Source organism: Anolis carolinensis, chromosome 1, assembly GCF_035594765.1.
Source record: "Anolis carolinensis isolate JA03-04 chromosome 1, rAnoCar3.1.pri, whole genome shotgun sequence".
NCBI classification, from domain to species: domain Eukaryota; kingdom Metazoa; phylum Chordata; class Lepidosauria; order Squamata; family Dactyloidae; genus Anolis; species Anolis carolinensis.
The window spans coordinates 13,612,993-13,630,339 of record NC_085841.1 but is presented as its reverse complement, the minus strand read 5'-3'; the positions used below and the strand labels follow the sequence as shown (position 1 = coordinate 13,630,339).

The 17,347-nt window shown below is 39.7% G+C and overlaps 1 protein-coding gene across 5 annotated transcripts in view; it reads left to right on the top strand.

Annotated features, from left to right (window-relative positions):
- The window catches only part of sptbn1 (spectrin beta, non-erythrocytic 1), a 250,501-nt gene that overhangs the window by 153,748 nt on the left and 79,406 nt on the right, over nt 1–17,347 (top strand). For all 5 annotated transcript variants that reach the window (XM_003216155.4, XM_008102749.3, XM_008102750.3 and 2 more), the window contains one exon: nt 2,912–3,063. In XM_003216155.4, coding sequence (XP_003216203.1) covers nt 2,912–3,063 — 152 coding nt within the window. The remainder of the gene's footprint in view (nt 1–2,911; nt 3,064–17,347) is intronic.

The following is a 17,347-nucleotide window of genomic DNA, read 5'->3' as shown; positions in this document are numbered from 1 at the left end:
ATGTTTTAACTGATTATGTCTTGTGGTCGAATGTATTTGTATGAATTTGAATCGCACTCACAGGAGAAAAGTGGGATAGAAATGAAACAATAATAACAACAACAATAATAATAATGTCAAATAATAATAATAATAATAATAATAATAATAATAATAATAATAAACTCAACCGCTATCAGGACCTCAAGATCGAACTTCAAAGACTGGCAGAAACCAGTGCAGGTGGTCCCAGTGGTGATCGGCACATTGGGTGCTGTGCCAAAAGATCTCAGCCGGCATTTGGAAACAATAGACATTGCCAAAATTACGATCTGCCAACTGCAAAAGGCCACCTTACTGGGATCTGCACGCATCATCCAAAAATACATCACACAGTCCTAAACGCTTGGGAAGTGTTCGACTTGTGATTTTGTGATACGAAATCCAGCATATCTATCTTGTTTGTTGTGTCATACTATGTCGTTGTATCAATAATAATAATAATAATAATAATAATAATAATAATAATCTGGACTGCTATTTGCTGTCACAGGCATTTGCTTGCCACACTCCCATAATGTATTCTCAGGGTCTTTCTTTTGAACTGGACATCCCATGGATCAAAACCTGAGATCATTTGCTTACAATGAGGTGTTCTGCCATTCAACCAATGTGCCCACTATACAATCTGCCTAATTTGTCAGTAAAAGTATATGTGCTTTTTAGAAGGTCATCTGATGGTCAGCCAGCAGTCTGTCTGGAATGGTATCTAATGTACAGCCGTGAACCAATGCTGCATTGGGCAACAATTGGTTGTGCAAACAGTTGTGAAAGTATTCTTGGGGATTAAGCCAAAAACCATCTGTTGTCCTGTGGATTTTTGTAAAACTAGACTAATCTCAGGTCCTGATATTACTGTATAATGCTTCGTATCCATGAGGTGATGCCACCTTCCACCCCTTAATCTTTCAATCACAAAGGATTAATCAACAAAGCAAACAATGGGCAAAACCTTTCTTTGCAGTTGCACACGTCAAACATAGCTTCATTTACAGGAGCTGTTTCTTTTTGGTGGAATTCGAGATGTATGACGTACAAAGGAATTTTTTTTAAAAGGTGCAAAAATACTGGCTTTGGTGTTGTAAATAAAGGTGTTGTTTCATGCCCTTCAATTGCTCCAATTGTCAAGGGATGCATCTGCACTGTATAATTAATGCAGTTTGATACCACTTTAACTGCCATGGTTCAGTGCTATGGAATCCTATGAGCTGCAGTTTGGTGAGTCACCAGACCTCTTGCAAAACTACAATTTGCATGATTCCATACTGCTGAGCCATGACATAAAAGTGGTATCAAACTGCATTATTTTCTATAGTGTGGACCAGGCATGGGCAAACTTGGGCCCTCCAGGTATTTTGGACTTCAACTCCCACAATTCCTAACAGCCTCAGGCCCTTTCCTTTTCCCCCTCAGCCATTTAAAATGGGGAAAACAAACCCCATCTTCAGGTTGCCTGAAAAGTGTTGGCTCTGGCATCCCACCAACATCTGGAGAGTCAAGGATGCATCTTCACTGCAGAATTATACCACTTTGATACTACTTTAGGATCCTGGAGTTGGTGTTTTGATAAGTATTGCTCAGAAAGCTCTAGTGGTGCAGTTCAGAGGAAGAGCTGCTGTTTCTTGTGGTGTGCCTTGAAGTCACTTCCAGTTTACGGTGACCTTAAAGTGATCCTATCATGGGCTTTTCTTGGTCAGATTAGAGGAAGTTTGCCATTGACTTCCTCTACGGATAAGAGAATGTGATTTGCTCAAGATCAACCAGTGACTTGAACCCTGGCTTCCAAATGTGCATCTACATTATAGAATTAACCCCACGTTAACTGCCATGGTACACTACTATTGAGATTTGTAGTTGGGTGGGGCACCAACTATATAGCAGAGAAGACTAAAAACCTTGTAAAACTATAATGCCCATGATTCTGTAGCAATGACAGTTTAAGTGGTGTCAAACTGCATTAATTCTACAGTGGTAGTAGTCCAATGCTCAAGCTACTCACTATGCTACATTGGCTGTATACCATATTGCAAGGATCCCATTGGATGGGGCCGGGGTGTGTCGCAAGCTGGTTAGCAGCCAGCTGCAATAAATCACTCTGACCAAGAGGTCATGAGTTCGAGGCCAACCCATGTCGGGGTGAGCACCTGACAATTAAAAATAAAATATAGCCCCTGCTTGTTGCTGACTTAAGCAACCCAAAAGATAGTTGCATCTATCAAGTAGGATATTTAGGTACCACTTATATGTGGGAGGCTAATTTACGACACCATAAAAATCACCCAGCCACTGTTGGAATGAGGAAGTGCGGTCACAGTGGATGATGAAGCAGCTGCTCCCCCTGTGGCCGGAATCAAGCATACCCTCAGGAAGCTGGAAGCTGGAGAAGGTTTAAATTGCCTCTGCGTCTGTCTCTGTCTCTGTTCTATGTTATATGGCATTGAATGTTTGCCTTATATGTGTACAATCTGAGTCCCCTTCGGGGTGAGAAGGGTGGGATATAAATACTGCAAATAAATAAATAAATATCAAACTGTGAGAATGTTGCAGTGTGGAGACACCCATAAGATCACATTTCCTGATAAAAGGATATATCCCAATGTTTATGCAGCGTCTTTGCCTTACTGGGATACTGTTGGGTTTGCTTTCCATGTCACAATTTCATATTACTATACATTGTCCACAATGCCCTGCCTCATGCACAGAGGAAGAACTGTTTAAAGCTACAATGTGGTGGCTGTTGCCAATTTTTGGTTTAAAAAAAACCTGTTTGTTCCCTCTATTTTTTTCAGTTTTATACCTATTTGTGCAATGCTTTTGAATGAAATAAATCAATAAATTACCATACTCAGCTGGATTTTTCTCTTTCCACCAGATGAACGGGAGGCAGTCCAGAAGAAGACATTCACGAAGTGGGTTAACTCTCACTTGGCTCGTGTGTCCTGTAGGATCACAGACTTGTACACTGATCTTCGCGATGGACGGATGCTTATCAAACTGCTGGAAGTTCTTTCGGGAGAGAGACTTGTAAGTACCAATTCAGAATATCTTCCATCTTGTTCCAGTTTTAGGAGATATAACTTCATTATTCCTTTCTATATATACATCATAATCTTAGTATATAGAGAGGTATCCTCAGTAGAAATTTCTAAGTTCTTCCAGTAGAAGTTGTTAATTTCAATTGTGTTCGCTATTATCCATGGTTTCTTATATTCAATAGTAAATTCAGGAACATATCCTCCATGGATACAGGGGTCATACTGTCACATTGCTATCAAATAATGTGTTGTTTGAGGGATAACTTGAGCAAAAATGTTAGTTTTCACCCATCTATGCTAACCAATCATGTTTATTTTAACGTTGTGCGTTGTTTCTCACATTACTATACTTTAAAATATTTTTTGTTAAGTAATTTTAAACATAGAAAGAGAGAACAATATTGGGTATAGGAAAGAAAGTTAAAAGGGAAGGGGGTGGTGTGGAAAAAGAGGAGAGAGAAAAGAAAAGAAAAAGGAAAAAGAAATATAATACCAAAAATATATTTAAAAAAGAAGAAAAAAGAAAAGAAAATCTGGCTTCCATTCTTCCTTTCAGTTTTATTAACCATAGTTTATTATTTCTCCTTTATATTTAGTCTTTGTTTCCCTTTTTGTTTCTATTCTTGTTATCTACATTCCATCTTCTATGTTTGGTATATGATATTAATATATTCTTCTAAGCATGACCAAATTTCTATATTAAACCTTTTTTTTAACTAATTTTGTATTGTTTTAAAATATTGATGTGTGACCCACATCATTCATTCAAAATCTTTAAAAACAGTCTTATTGATTTAAAAAAAATATTAATTTTTAATTTGTGTAACTAGCTTTGATGTTGTGATTTGCCTTCAGTCGCATTTGGGAAAAAGCAGGATGTGTATTAAATGAAAAATTTAAAATATATGTCAATATTGCCTTCAATTAGTATTGAGGTGTTACGGAAACTTGGAGCAAGAATTATTGGCGATGCTTAAGCCAATCTATATAATGATTCAAAACTTTATATGAGTTTTGACTGAGTAACTGAATAATTGGAAAACAGAAGCAGGAAGAGTTATCTGTATTATATAATTACAGTAGAGTCTCACTTATCCAACATAAATGGGCCAGCAGAATGTTGGATAAGTGAATATGTTGGATAATAAGGAGGGATTAAGGAAAAGCTTATTAAACATCAAATTAGGTTATGATTTTACAAATTAAGCACCAAAACATCATGTTATACAACAAATTTTACAGAAAAAGTAGTTCAATACGCAGTAATACAATGTAGTAATTACTGTATTTACAAATTTAGCACCAAAATATCACGATGTATTGAAAACATTGACTACAAAAATGTGTTTGATAATCCAGAACATTGGATAAGCGAATGTTGGATAAGTGAGACTCTACTGTATACAAAAGTGAAGGAAGGGTAAGGGAGAACAGAATAAAACAATGGCTTGGGCAGAAAAATCAGCAGCAGTTAAGAGTAATTTGTTTCTATCTCAATGCTAAAGAAAATATTAATATGGTAAAAAGAGAAAACATCACCTTTGAAAAGGTAATGAGAGAAAAAAAAATACACAGGCCAGTAAAATATATACAATGCTAATAGAGGCCGACGGGTGTACAATATGGGACTTGAAAAATATGTGGGAAACTGAGTTACAAATTACAGAACAAGATATGAGACAAGTGGTAGAGACAATAGGGATGGTAAGGAATACAAAAGTAAGAGAAATGAGGAGGAACATATTACATAAGTAGTATCATACACCCTGTCAATCAGCGTACTATTATAAAAATAGCGTACTATTATTCAATAGAAAGGGCGGTTTATGCACATGATGTGGGAATACGAACAGGTACAATACTTCTGGCAAACTGTACAAAATGTGCCAAACCAAGTATTAAGAATCGATTGGGTGATAACAAAAGAAATGGCGGTCTGGAAATAGGAAATTACAGGGAAATAAAGGAAGCAATAATTGAGTGCACACAAGTGGTGATAGTATTGGGATGGAACGACAAATCAAAGTGGACAGTAAACAAATGGTATCAGTATATGGTGGACCAAATGGAATTCAAAATTATGGATGTAAAGTTAAATGATTCAAAAGATAATGAAAACAGAATGTGAGGAGTTGAAGAAAGATGGATCTGGGTCAAGAATTATATTATGAATAAGTCTAGAGATCAGGCCATAAGAAATAGAATGCAAATGTTGTATAGTATCCAAACCTATAAGGATTGTCTCAAAAATGATTAATATGTAAAAGAAAATAATCCTAGTATTGGTGGGAATTGTAAATGTTGTGTATGTGTATATATACAGTAGAGTCTCACTTATCCAACACTCCCTTATCCAACGTTCTGGATTATCCAACGCATTTTTGTAGTCAATGTTTTCAATATCACGTGATATTTTGGTGCTAATTTTGTAAATATAGTAATTACAACATAACATTACTGCGTATTGAACTACTTTTTCTGTCAAATTTGTTGTATAACATGATTTTTTGGTGCTTAATTTGTAAAATCATAACCTATTTTGACAACCAGAGAGTGTGGCTTAAAGGCACAGTATATCACATAATAGGCTTTTTCTTAATCTCTCCTTATTATCCAACATATTCACTTATCCAACGTTCTGCCGGCCCGTTTATCTTGGATAAGTGAGACTACTGTATATAATAAAAAAGGAAAAAAGGGGTAGATCAAATAAATCAATGTGTTGTTTCTTCCTGAACCAACCAAAAATGTAATTTTGAAAGTGTAATTATAATTTTAAAAAGGAATAGCTAATTCTGTCATTAAAGTGTGGGGAGTTGGAAGTAGTGAAATAATTCCTTTCATGAATTAGTCATGGAAAAGCACATTTGTTCTTCCCCATGTTTTATCATTGAAGCTTAAAATGTAATAATTATTGCAACACGCTGTTCTGTTATTTTTCTTAATGTCACAGTGTCTGGTTAGCATCCTCTTTAAAACAACCATCAACCTTTTAATGTATATCCCCAGTGTCCTCCTCACCCCATTTTGGTGTCAAACTAGATTCTGCTTTGTCCCACAACACTTCGGGGTTTTCCTTTTTTAAAAAACCCAAATCATTTTTCTATGCACCAAGTTGTCAACTCTAATTGTTTCACCGCTTAAAATAGGTCACAAGCCAGCTACTGTTGGAGGCAAGACAGTCGCTAAAGAAATCTTTGTTCTGTGCCAAAAGGATTCCCTTTGCATCCTTATATATGCACTAGTAACCTATTCACACCATGATATATTCATCTACTTTTATTTTGAGAGGGAAGTTATAGGTTACAGGCATGTGTGTCATTGAAACGTAATGCCTACTTTCAGTGTTGTCTCAGTAATTGGTATCAAAGGTCTATAAAAGTGTTCGACTAACATCCAGGGGACCATGTAGACCAGGAATGGGCAAAGTCCAGCCTGTGGGTTATATGTTGGCCCTCAGGGTCATTTTGTGGCCCCAGGTGTTTTTACCTGGGGAATGTGAAAACACACACACACACCATTTTGCCTTCAGTGCCCTCTATGGACATTTGCACCATGTTTTGGATTAAAATTGCCAACAAACTCTCCATGGCCTGAAATGGCACCACAGCTCTGAGAAAAGCATGGGGAAAATGCCTCGAATGGCCCCTGTGAGGCATTTGGGAGGAAATGAGGGTGCAGTGAGATGTGTGGATATAAAATACAAACCACCAAGATATGCATCCCTCTAACCTCCCATAGTTGCCCATCTCTAATGTAGGAAGACTTCAGCATGTTCTGGTTTCTACCAGCAACCTGTATAAGAGGATGGAAAGAAGAGAGGGATTGTCCCAGAGAGTCATGGAATCATGGAGTTGGAAAAGACCCCAAGGGCCAACTCCAATGTGCCATGCAGGAAAATGCAATCAAAGCACTTCCAGCAGATGGCCCATGAGGTCCTGTCCTAATGTTCAGGTGGAATCTTTTCCTATTGACTCCACTGTTCTGTATCCTAGGGTGGTTCTGCTCTTGTTGCTTGCCCACCACTTGCTTGGTTGCTGCAGAGGTGGGAAGGAGACCTGAGCATCCAGAAGCATCCAGAAGTCCTGAACCTGGTTTGGCACCATCAAGTGGCCTTCCTTGCGGTTTCCTGTTGTTTACTTTTCCATGGCATTCAGGGAACGCGCCATGGCTCTCGTTGGTGGCCAAGAGGGTGAGAAATTGCTCCCTCTTCTCCTCACTACAATCACCTCACCACTCTGACCATGGGCTGAGCAACTGGCTTGACTTACGTGACACTTGCTGGCCACCACTACAACAAGAACAGAAGGGGATGGTGAATACCAACCCATGTCTTTAGGCCACATGAGATGGCTGTGTAAACAGTTGCGGTCAATTTCTGGGGGAGAATTTAGAGCAGCCTGCAAGCAGCTTCAACCCGCATTAATCTGGATTAATCTTTAGAGCAACAGGAAATGACCCTGCACCATCTTCATTTTAAAAAATTAAACATAGCTATCATGTCACCTCTTCACTTTCTCTTTTCCAAGATTCACATGTCCAGCTTCCTATCTTTCTATCCTAGGGACACTCCATATATTTAGTGCTTGAGGACAGCCTTGTGTGGACCACATTCACCACAATTTGGCCACAAGGGTAGAACCTATGGTTCTGCTACTTTGGGGATTCTGGAAGTTGATATTCCAAGCTCTGCATGTGAAGCACTAAAAGAGTTCAAATCACTGTACACTGACTTACATTTATCTCACTAGAGTTTACCTCACATGAACTAACATAGTTTATATTTATTTACTAAGTGTGAATTTGGATGCCCAGAGCAACCTACATATCAGAAATATCATTTTTATATAACAGACATTCCTTCACTTTGCTGCCTCAACTTCAGAGTGAACGTGCCTTTAGCAGTCTGTATTTAAAGAGCACACCCTTGCATACATTCCACCGCAAACAAGTATCTAGATAAGGTGATTTGTGAAAACCTTGAGATAATTACATGCATTCCACAGTGTGTTAGCCAGATTAGCTCTTAAATCCTGTTTACTGAGGCTCTTCTGCTTGTGTTTTTCCTCTTCTTTCCACATGCTCATATTTATTTTGAATTAAATGAGTGTCTACGGTTTTATCATGTCTGAAGTCAAGGGTGTTCTCCTGGATTGCACAACCTAAAACCTGGCTCAAACTTCACTAACATATTTCCAATATTGCAGAGCATAGGAAATTGATGTTTTGGACCAGAGCTCTTAGAATCCCCCAGTCATTAATCATACTGGCTTGAAGATTCTGAAAAGTTTATTCTGAAAGGTAACTTGTTGAAGCCCTATACTGTTGCATCTTCCAGTTCACCTCTTGAAAAAAGGGTCTTTAGAAACGTCAAAATTAATGACCGCTGCTACATAGCTAGAAAAAGTCCACAGTCACTTTTGTATTTCACAGCCTTGCTATTTCATCTTCATACATTTAGAACTACAACAACAGAATACAAAAAACCATCCTGTTTGACCATTTTTTTGCCTTGTGAACCTTGTAATATATTGAAAACATAAAATATTGTGCCATGAGTGTTTGTGGCAAGTTTATTTTTCATCAGATGGAAATAGCAGTACATCCCCCCTTCCACATTTACATGTTTTACTTTTCCAGATTTGACTATTTATGGATTTAATTACAAATGGTCTTTTTATTAATCTTTAAGTCAGAGGTCTCCAAACTTTTTAATACTCAGACTGTTGGGGGTTCAGACTATAGTTTGAATAAAACATGAACAAATTCCTATGCACACTGCACATATCTTATTTGTAGTGCCAGTCACATGAAATAACAATACAGTATTTAAAACGAAGAACAATTTTAACCAACATACACTTGATAGTATTTAAATGGAAAATTCCGTGGGCCATCCAGTCCAGCCCATGCAAGAAATGTTCAACCAAAGCATCCCCAACAGATGGCCATCCAACTTCTTTAAAAATAATAATGATGATAGTTAGTTAGTTATAGTTAGTTCCTCTGGTCATGTTGGAGGATCAAGAGCACACCTCTCAAGGAACCTCCATGTTCCCCAGTGCAATTTTCTGGTTGGCTTCCAGAATAGAATCATCCTGGAAGACCCAGAAATTCCCATAGAGGGGTTTCACTTGAGTAAAAAAATAGCAATTTCTTTACGGTTTTTCACTTTCACAGAGGAGTCCCGTACCTCAAGGAATGTGAAGGGTTGACTGTATTTGTGGTCAAGAAAACTCTGAACACTGATTTGAGGTCTTCATCAAATTTATTCAGAGGAGGTTTGGCATTGCCCTCCTATAAAACATGATACAGTAGAGTCTTACTTATCCAACATTCGCTTATCCAATGTTCCGGATTATCCAATCCAATTTGTCTCCCACCCCAATCCACAGCTCTTTTTTTAGGCAGCAAGGATTGAACTTTTTATGGATTTAATTTCCGACAATGTTGCTACTTTAAGTTCATTTTATGCAATTCTATCTTTATTTGTAGTCAATTTGTTAGTAGCCAATGTTTTTTTAGTCAGTTTTTTTCAATATATTGCAATGTTTTGGTGCTAAATTCATAAATATAGTAATTACTGCATAATGTTACCGTGTTTTGGACTGCCTTTTCTGTCAATTTGTTGTAAAACAAGATGTTTTTGGTGCTTAATTTGTAAAATCATAATGTAATTTGACATTTGATAGGCGTTTCCTTAATCCCTCCTTATTATCCAACATTTTTGCTTATCCAGCATTCTGCCAGCCCATTTATGTTGGATAAGTGGGACTCTACTGTAATGGGATGTGCTCAAGATCAGCCTTTGCCGTTTACATGGCTAAGTGGAGCTTTAAACCCTGGTTTGCCAAGTCCTAGTCTAGCACTGAAACCACAGTTTTTCTGTGCAGTGTTATGAGTTCCTAAATATGGCTGCTTAAAATAATCATTTTTAGTGGGTATACAGAGTCCTCAAGGAAGCAGTCGCTTACTTAATTGATTCATTATTTTAGTCTATGTTTATCCTAGAAGGCATTTGTTTCTTAACAGATATGTTTTGCTGATGGTTGTATTAAAAAAAACCAAAGTATTCAGAGGAAACGGGAACATGTTTTGGATATTAGACATTTCAGGATTTTGGAATACCCATATTTGTACATATGTACATGAAATAACATGGAGAAGAGATTCAAGTCTAAACATGATGTTTCACATACATCTTATACACATAGCCTCAAGATAATTTTACACAGTAGTTTACATAATATGTTGCAGGAAACAATGTTTGCATATGTTGAACTATCAAAAAGCAAAGGTGTCACAATCTCAACCATCCAGGGAACAATTTGAGATTTTGGAATATTTCAAATTTTGGAATTCCAAATAAGGGATGTTCAACTTGTACCACTTTTACAGTACAGTAGAGAGAGTCTCACTTATCCAACACTCGCTTATCCAACATTCTGGATTATCCAATGCATTTTTGTAGTCAATGTTTTCAATACAACGTGATATTTTGGTGCTAAATTCGTGAATACAGTAATTACTACATAGCATTACTGCATATTGAACTACCTTTTCTTTCAAATTTGTTGTTAAACATGATATTTTGGTGCTTAATTTGTAAAATCATAACCTAATTTGATGTGTAATAGGCTTTTCCTTAATCCCTCCTTATTATCCAACATATTCGCTTATCCAAGGTTCTGCCGGCCCACTTATGTTGGATAAGTGAGACTCTACTGTACAAAGCTATTGGGAAGAGGTTGATTTTAAGCCAGGAGGCTAGCCTGAAAAATAGGCAAGGATTTATGTTATTGAATCACAACTCCCATCATCTATAACAAGTACAAGCCATAGTGAAATATCCGGGACGTGTTGTTCATCAACATTCAGAGGGTCACAATTGCCTATCCATTCCCTCCGATAAATACTAACTGGACAGGTAATTTTCTAAGTTTGCATCTGGCAAATGGAAGTGAATCCAATCAGCATGAGAATGCAGTCAGCCACACAATTGTGGACCTCTTTCACTCTTGAATACAAACCTGTGCTTGTGTGTACACACTCACACACAAAAAAGAGGAAAAGGAAAGAGAGAAAGACGCAGACTTGGTTGCATAATAGCACTCTGTGGCTATTTGGAGCTTTAACAATAATTTCTTTATAATTTCTGAAAAGCCCAAAGGTCACTTCATATAAACAGACCCTCCCTGCTGAATTTTGCCCTTTATTGGACTAAGGGGGAAGGATTAGAAGGAATTAAAACTGCCTTGCTTATGTGTGCCTTGCACATAACTCAGATTCTTAAACAAACATAAACACAGGGAGCTGGGAAGCCAGTTTGCATTCCTCTGTGTCCAGCCTCCTCGTCCCAGTTCCACAGTTCAGTAGTCTCATTTAAAGGGTTTTAAGTGGAGGAAATGTGTTTATTATTATTTACATCACAGAGTGTCTCTTTCTAAACCTGCGGAGTAGGGCAGCATTAATCCAATAACAGAGCAAGGAACTGAATCTTAACCTTCCAAGCTGAGGGCCCGACCTTGGTAAATGCTGAGTTTTGGCTCCAGGATATTTCTAAGACACACATTTCGTAAATCCCAAGCAGAGATAATGGGACTTTTGCAGATAATGTCCAGTGTCACAGCACTACAAGTGACTTTCTGCTCTTCTCAATATTCTTCCGCTCAATTTCTAAAGGTAAAGGAATCTTTAAAAGTAGCATGTGGTCATTCTAGATGTGTCAAAGCTTTTCGTACAGCCATGGATGAAGGAAAACAAGAGATTTCCACTATTTTACTTCTAAACATGTTCCAGATTAGTCTGGCTCACATTTAAGAGATATAATATTGCACAGTTGTTCTCCAAAATTATCATATTCTGCTGGTGATGATAGTACAGTAGAGTCTCACTTATCCAACATAAACAGGCCAGCAGAACGTTGGATAAGCTAATATGTTGGATAATAAGGAGGGATTGAGGAAAAGCCTATTAAACACCAAATTAGGTTATGATTTTACAAATTAAGTACCAAAACATCATGTTATACAACAAATTTGACAGAAAAAGTAGTTCAATATGCAGTAATGCTATGTCGTAATTACGAATTTAGCACCAAAATATCACGATGTATTGAAAACATTGACTACAAAAATGCTTTGGATAATCCAGAATGTTGGATAAGTGAATGTTGGATAAGTGAGACTCTACTGTAAATTAAATGTTACACGGCCCCATTGGAGGGCAAAACTAGTGTAGCTCCTCCTCTTACCCAAATCAGCTGAGAATTTCTCCAGCCCACAGACGTTAATTACCATCCTGTCTTTTCCAGCAGTGATAATTAAGACTAGTTATTCTGGCAGACAGGTCATTTTCTACACTAGCTACAAAAATACCTAGTGCATTGCATTTCCTTTTCACAACTGTTTCCTCTCCCAAGACAGCTTCTCATAGAGAGGTTTGGTCGCAGCAGGAATTCTGCCTCCCTTATTTTCAGTTCAACAAACCATGGTTTGACTAAATTATAATTTGTAAGACCAATTCAGGAATGCTTTCGTGTATCAGGAACTGGAGGAAGGAAGGGGAGATAATAACAACGCTAATATTATAATTAATACTTTTACCAAATTATGAAAATGGTTTCATCTATAGTTGAAAGTCACTTCTGGTCGAGCTCTGAGGATTACCTGGGAAGGAATCCCACTGGAGCATTGCAAACTACTTGGGAGTTGCCCTGACTTACAAGAAGCACTGCTTGACTATCAAGTAAAAAGTGGGTGCTCGAAATAACATGATACAAAAACTGACTGGCACAACCTGGGGATCACAACCAGACACAGTCAGCTCTTGTGCTTTGCTACTCTGCTGCTGAATATGCATGCCCCAGTGTGAAATACATCATACCACGTTAAAACAGTAGATGTGGCTCTTAATGAGACAGGATGTCTATGCCCAACACCACTGGAGAAATTATACTGTTTAGCCGGCATTGCACCAGCTGATATCCACTGGGAAATAGCAACCAGCAATTAAAGGACATCTCCAGTCCATCCCCTGTTCAGGTATCAGCCAGCACGCCAATGCCTTAAATCAAGAAATAGCTTTCTAAGATTTAAAGAGATACTCACAGAAAAACCTCAGCAAGTGAGAGTCCAAAAGTGGCAGGCTAAAACTCAGAAACTCAATTGGTGGCTGACGCTGGATGAGAGACTCCCTCCTGGGCTCACAGAAGACTGGGTGACTTGGAATGTGCTGAACAGACTGTGCTCTGGCGCCACAAGATGCAGAGCCAGTCTTAAGAAATGGGGCTACAAAGTGGAGCCCACAACATGTGAGTGTGGGGAAGAGCAAACCACAGACCACCTATTACAATGCAGTCTGAGCCCTGCCACATGCACAAGGGAGGACCTTCTCACAGCAACACCAGAGGCACTCCAAGTGACCAGCTACTGGTCAAAAGACATTTAGTAGAATGCCAAGTTTTTTAAACACGTTGTGTTTTCAAATACATTGCAACCTGTACCCTCGGTTCGCTTCTGACACGATAAATAATCTATAGTTCCAGTTGGATTATAAGCCACCCACCATAAACCAAGAAGAGATGGAAATGTTTTTATTATTACTATTATTATAACAGGACTTCCACTTGTGCAAAGACTGGAGTTGCAAGACCTCACGAAAAGTAGTGTCATAGACAGAACGCCAGCAAGTAAAACAAAACTCAGTTTATTGAGGTTACAGAACTAAAAACGCCCATAAACAACAAAGAACAGGGCAAACACTTGACTTCAGTGTGCTAAATAACCAAAAAGCAGCTCAGTTTGAGCTTAAACAGTTCAAAGGGAAAAACCGGGTTAAACAGGAGTATAATCCGGATTAAATCAAAGAGCTAACTTCAGCTTGGCAAACAATGCAAACAAAAGAGAATCAACAGGAGTTGGAATGTAAACAAAAGACTGGCGGCAGATTCCTCTCTGCTACTCAGGAACAGCAGGGGAGTAAACCAGGCTTGTTTACTCCTTCCTGCAGCGAATGAGAGCATGGTTGTAGTCGAGAATTAGGTTTAGGGTAACGGCAGTCAGCAGGGTCCCAATCCGGTCCAGAAGATCAAAAGCCAAGCGTAGTCATCAGGGAATCCAAAGGTCACACCGATAGCCAGCAGAAGGGTTAATCCGGAATCGTAGTCAGTCAGTCCAGCGTCAATCCAGTGAAAGTAGATATTGCCCGTCAAAAAGACGACGGAGGTCCAAGCTATCAAGATTAAACACAAGTTGCACAGAGAAAAACCCCACACAGTTCCTCCCGCCGTCAATGCCCCGTCCTTGGTAAACTTACGTATCCAGTAATGAAACACACCCGTCTTCAGGAAATTCCCCAGCAAGAGCCCAAGCGTCCGTCCAGATTACCTTGCCCAACGCAATTAGACATTGGTCCCAAACCCCATTTTATCACAGTTCAAGCTCATCATCGCTGTCAGCTGCCATCCCAATTCCAGACGCCCCAACATCATCATCCTCATCAGAGCTTAAGCACCTTCGACTACGCCCCACAGCATCCCCAGCTGTGGATCCCGCTCCATCCCTCCAACCAGTCCATGGGTCTGATCCTGCAACCTGCCAATCACCTCCCATGCTTTCATTGCCTATTTCCCCAACACCCAAATCCTCCCTCACACGAGTCCATTCCATATCATCCTCCTCCGAGCTAGCCATCTCTTCCTCCAAACCCTGAGAAAAACCCTCAAATGAGTCCTCATCTGTCGGCTCTGCAAACAAATCCCGGAGCCGTTTCCTTTCACGCTCCTCGAGAGTGTCTGACTCTCGAGGAGTCTTACGACCCCTTCTTTCATTACCGGAGCCCGAAGGCTCAACCAAACACTTAGACTATCGCAAATAAACATGCTAATTTAAACTACTTTACAATTATTATTAATAGGAATAGCATAGCAATAATATTAATAGTACTGTTATTTCTTACTAGACCAAGGGAACCTACTGTCAATTAGTGGTTTAAACATTAATAGTTCGCTTGTACCACTAATCTGTGGGTGCTGTTCCATTATCCAGGTGGAGGCCACAAATGGGCGCTAGATAGAGAAGGAAAGTGCATTTTATTTTATTTTGCGGCGGGGGGGGGGGGGGGAGAGTTGAAGAAGGAAAACAATTTCCCCCATTTTTGCTGGTTCCCTCTCCCCTCCCATATCATAAACAGTGGTTGTTCCGTAGACAACAACATGTGAGTGGAGTGGGGTAACAGGAACAGAGAGGGAAATGGTTTAACTCCTTCAACCCCCCTCCTCCCGTAAAATGGACTATCTAGCACTCTCTTGTGGCCTCTGTCTGGATAATGGGACAATACCCTAGGAGCCCCGGTGGCGAAGTGTATTAAAGCACTGAGCTGCTGAACTTGCAGACCGAAAGGTCCCAGGTTCAAACCCCGGGAGCGGCGTGAGCGGTCGCTGTTAGTTCCAGCTCCTGCCAACCTAGCAGCTCGAAAACATGCCAATGTGAGTAGATCAATAGGTACCGCTCTGGCGGGAAGGTAACGGTGCTCCATGCAGTCATGCCAGCCACATGACCTTGGAGGTGTCTACAGACAACGCCAGCTATTCAGCTTAGAACTGGAGATGAGCACCAACCTCCAGAGTCAGACATGACTGGACTTAACGTCAGGGGAAAACCTTTACCTTTTACCCTTGTTTTGAATACATAGTAAGACTAATGGTCTGATAGAGAGACAGCATTGAGTAGTGGTTTGAATATTGGACTATGGCTCTAGGAGTCCAGAGTTCAATTCTCTTCTTGGCCCTGGAAACTCACTCGGTGATTTTGGGCAAGCCACACCTTCTCAGCCTCAAAGTACAGTAGAGTCTCACTTATCCAACATAAACGGGCTGGCAGAACATTGGATAAGTGAATATGTTGGATAATAAGGAGGGATTAAGGAAAAGCCTATTAAACATCAAATTAGGTTATGATTTTGCAAATTAAGCACCAAAACATTGTTATACAAAAAATGTGACAAAAAAAGTAGTTCAATACGCAGTAATGCTATGTAGTAATTCCCGTATTTACGATTTTAGAATCATAGAATCATAGAATCATAGAATAGTAGAGTTGGAAGAGACCACATGGGCCATCTAGTCCAACCCCCTGCTAAGAAGCAGGAAATCGCATTCAAAGCACCCCCGACAGATGGCCATCCAGCCTCTGCTTAAAAGCCTCCAAGGAAGGAGCCTCCACCACGGCCCCGGGGAGAGAGTTCCACTGTCGAACAGCTCTCACAGTGAGGAAGTTCTTCCTGATCTTCAGGTGGAATCTCCTTTCCTGTAGTTTGAAGCCATTGTTCCGTGTCCTAGTCTGCAGGGCAGCAGAAAACAAGCTTGCTCCCTCCTCCCTTTGACTTCCCTTCACGTATTTGTACATGGCTATCATGTCTCCTCTCAGCCTTCTCTTCTGCAGGCTAAACATGCCCAGCTCTTTAAGCCGCTCCTCATAGGGCTTGTTCTCCAGACCCTTAATCATTTTAGTCGCCCTCCTCTGGACGCTTTCCAGCTTGTCAACATCTCCCTTCAACTGTGGTGCCCAAAATTGGACACAGTATTCCAGGTGTGGTCTGACCAAGGCAGAATAGAGGGGGAGCATAACTTCCCTGGATCTAGACGCTATTCCCCTATTGATGCAGGCCAGAATCCCATTGGCTTTTTTAGCAGCTGCATCACATTGTTGGCTCATGTTTAACTTGTTGTCCACGAGGACTCCAAGGTCTTTTTCGCACACACTGCTGTCAAGCCAGGCGTCCCCCATTCTGTATCTTTGATTTCCATTTTTTCTGCCGAAGTGAAGTATCTTGCATTTGTCCCTGTTGAACTTCATTTTGTTAGTTTTGGCCCATCTCTCTAGTCTGTCAAGATCGTTTTGAATTCTGCTCCTGTCTTCTGGAGTGTTAGCACCAAAATATCACGCTGTATTGAAAACATTGACTACAAAAATGTGTTGGATAATCCAGAACGTTGGATAAGTGAGACTGTACTGTAATGGTAAACCCCCTTCCAACAAATCTCACCATGAAAACCTTACCTTAGGGTCACCACAAGACAGAAATGACTTTAATGCACATAACAACATCAACAACAATGTGTTGTGATGAATGTTGTTGCTCTGAACAGATTCCTGACAATTTGGAGCCTTATCAACCTGAAGTGAAACTACATTGATCTGAGTCACTGGTGTCACGGATTGGTGACACAAGCAAAATATAGTAATGTTTATGCTACTTGTTGACATTGTGTT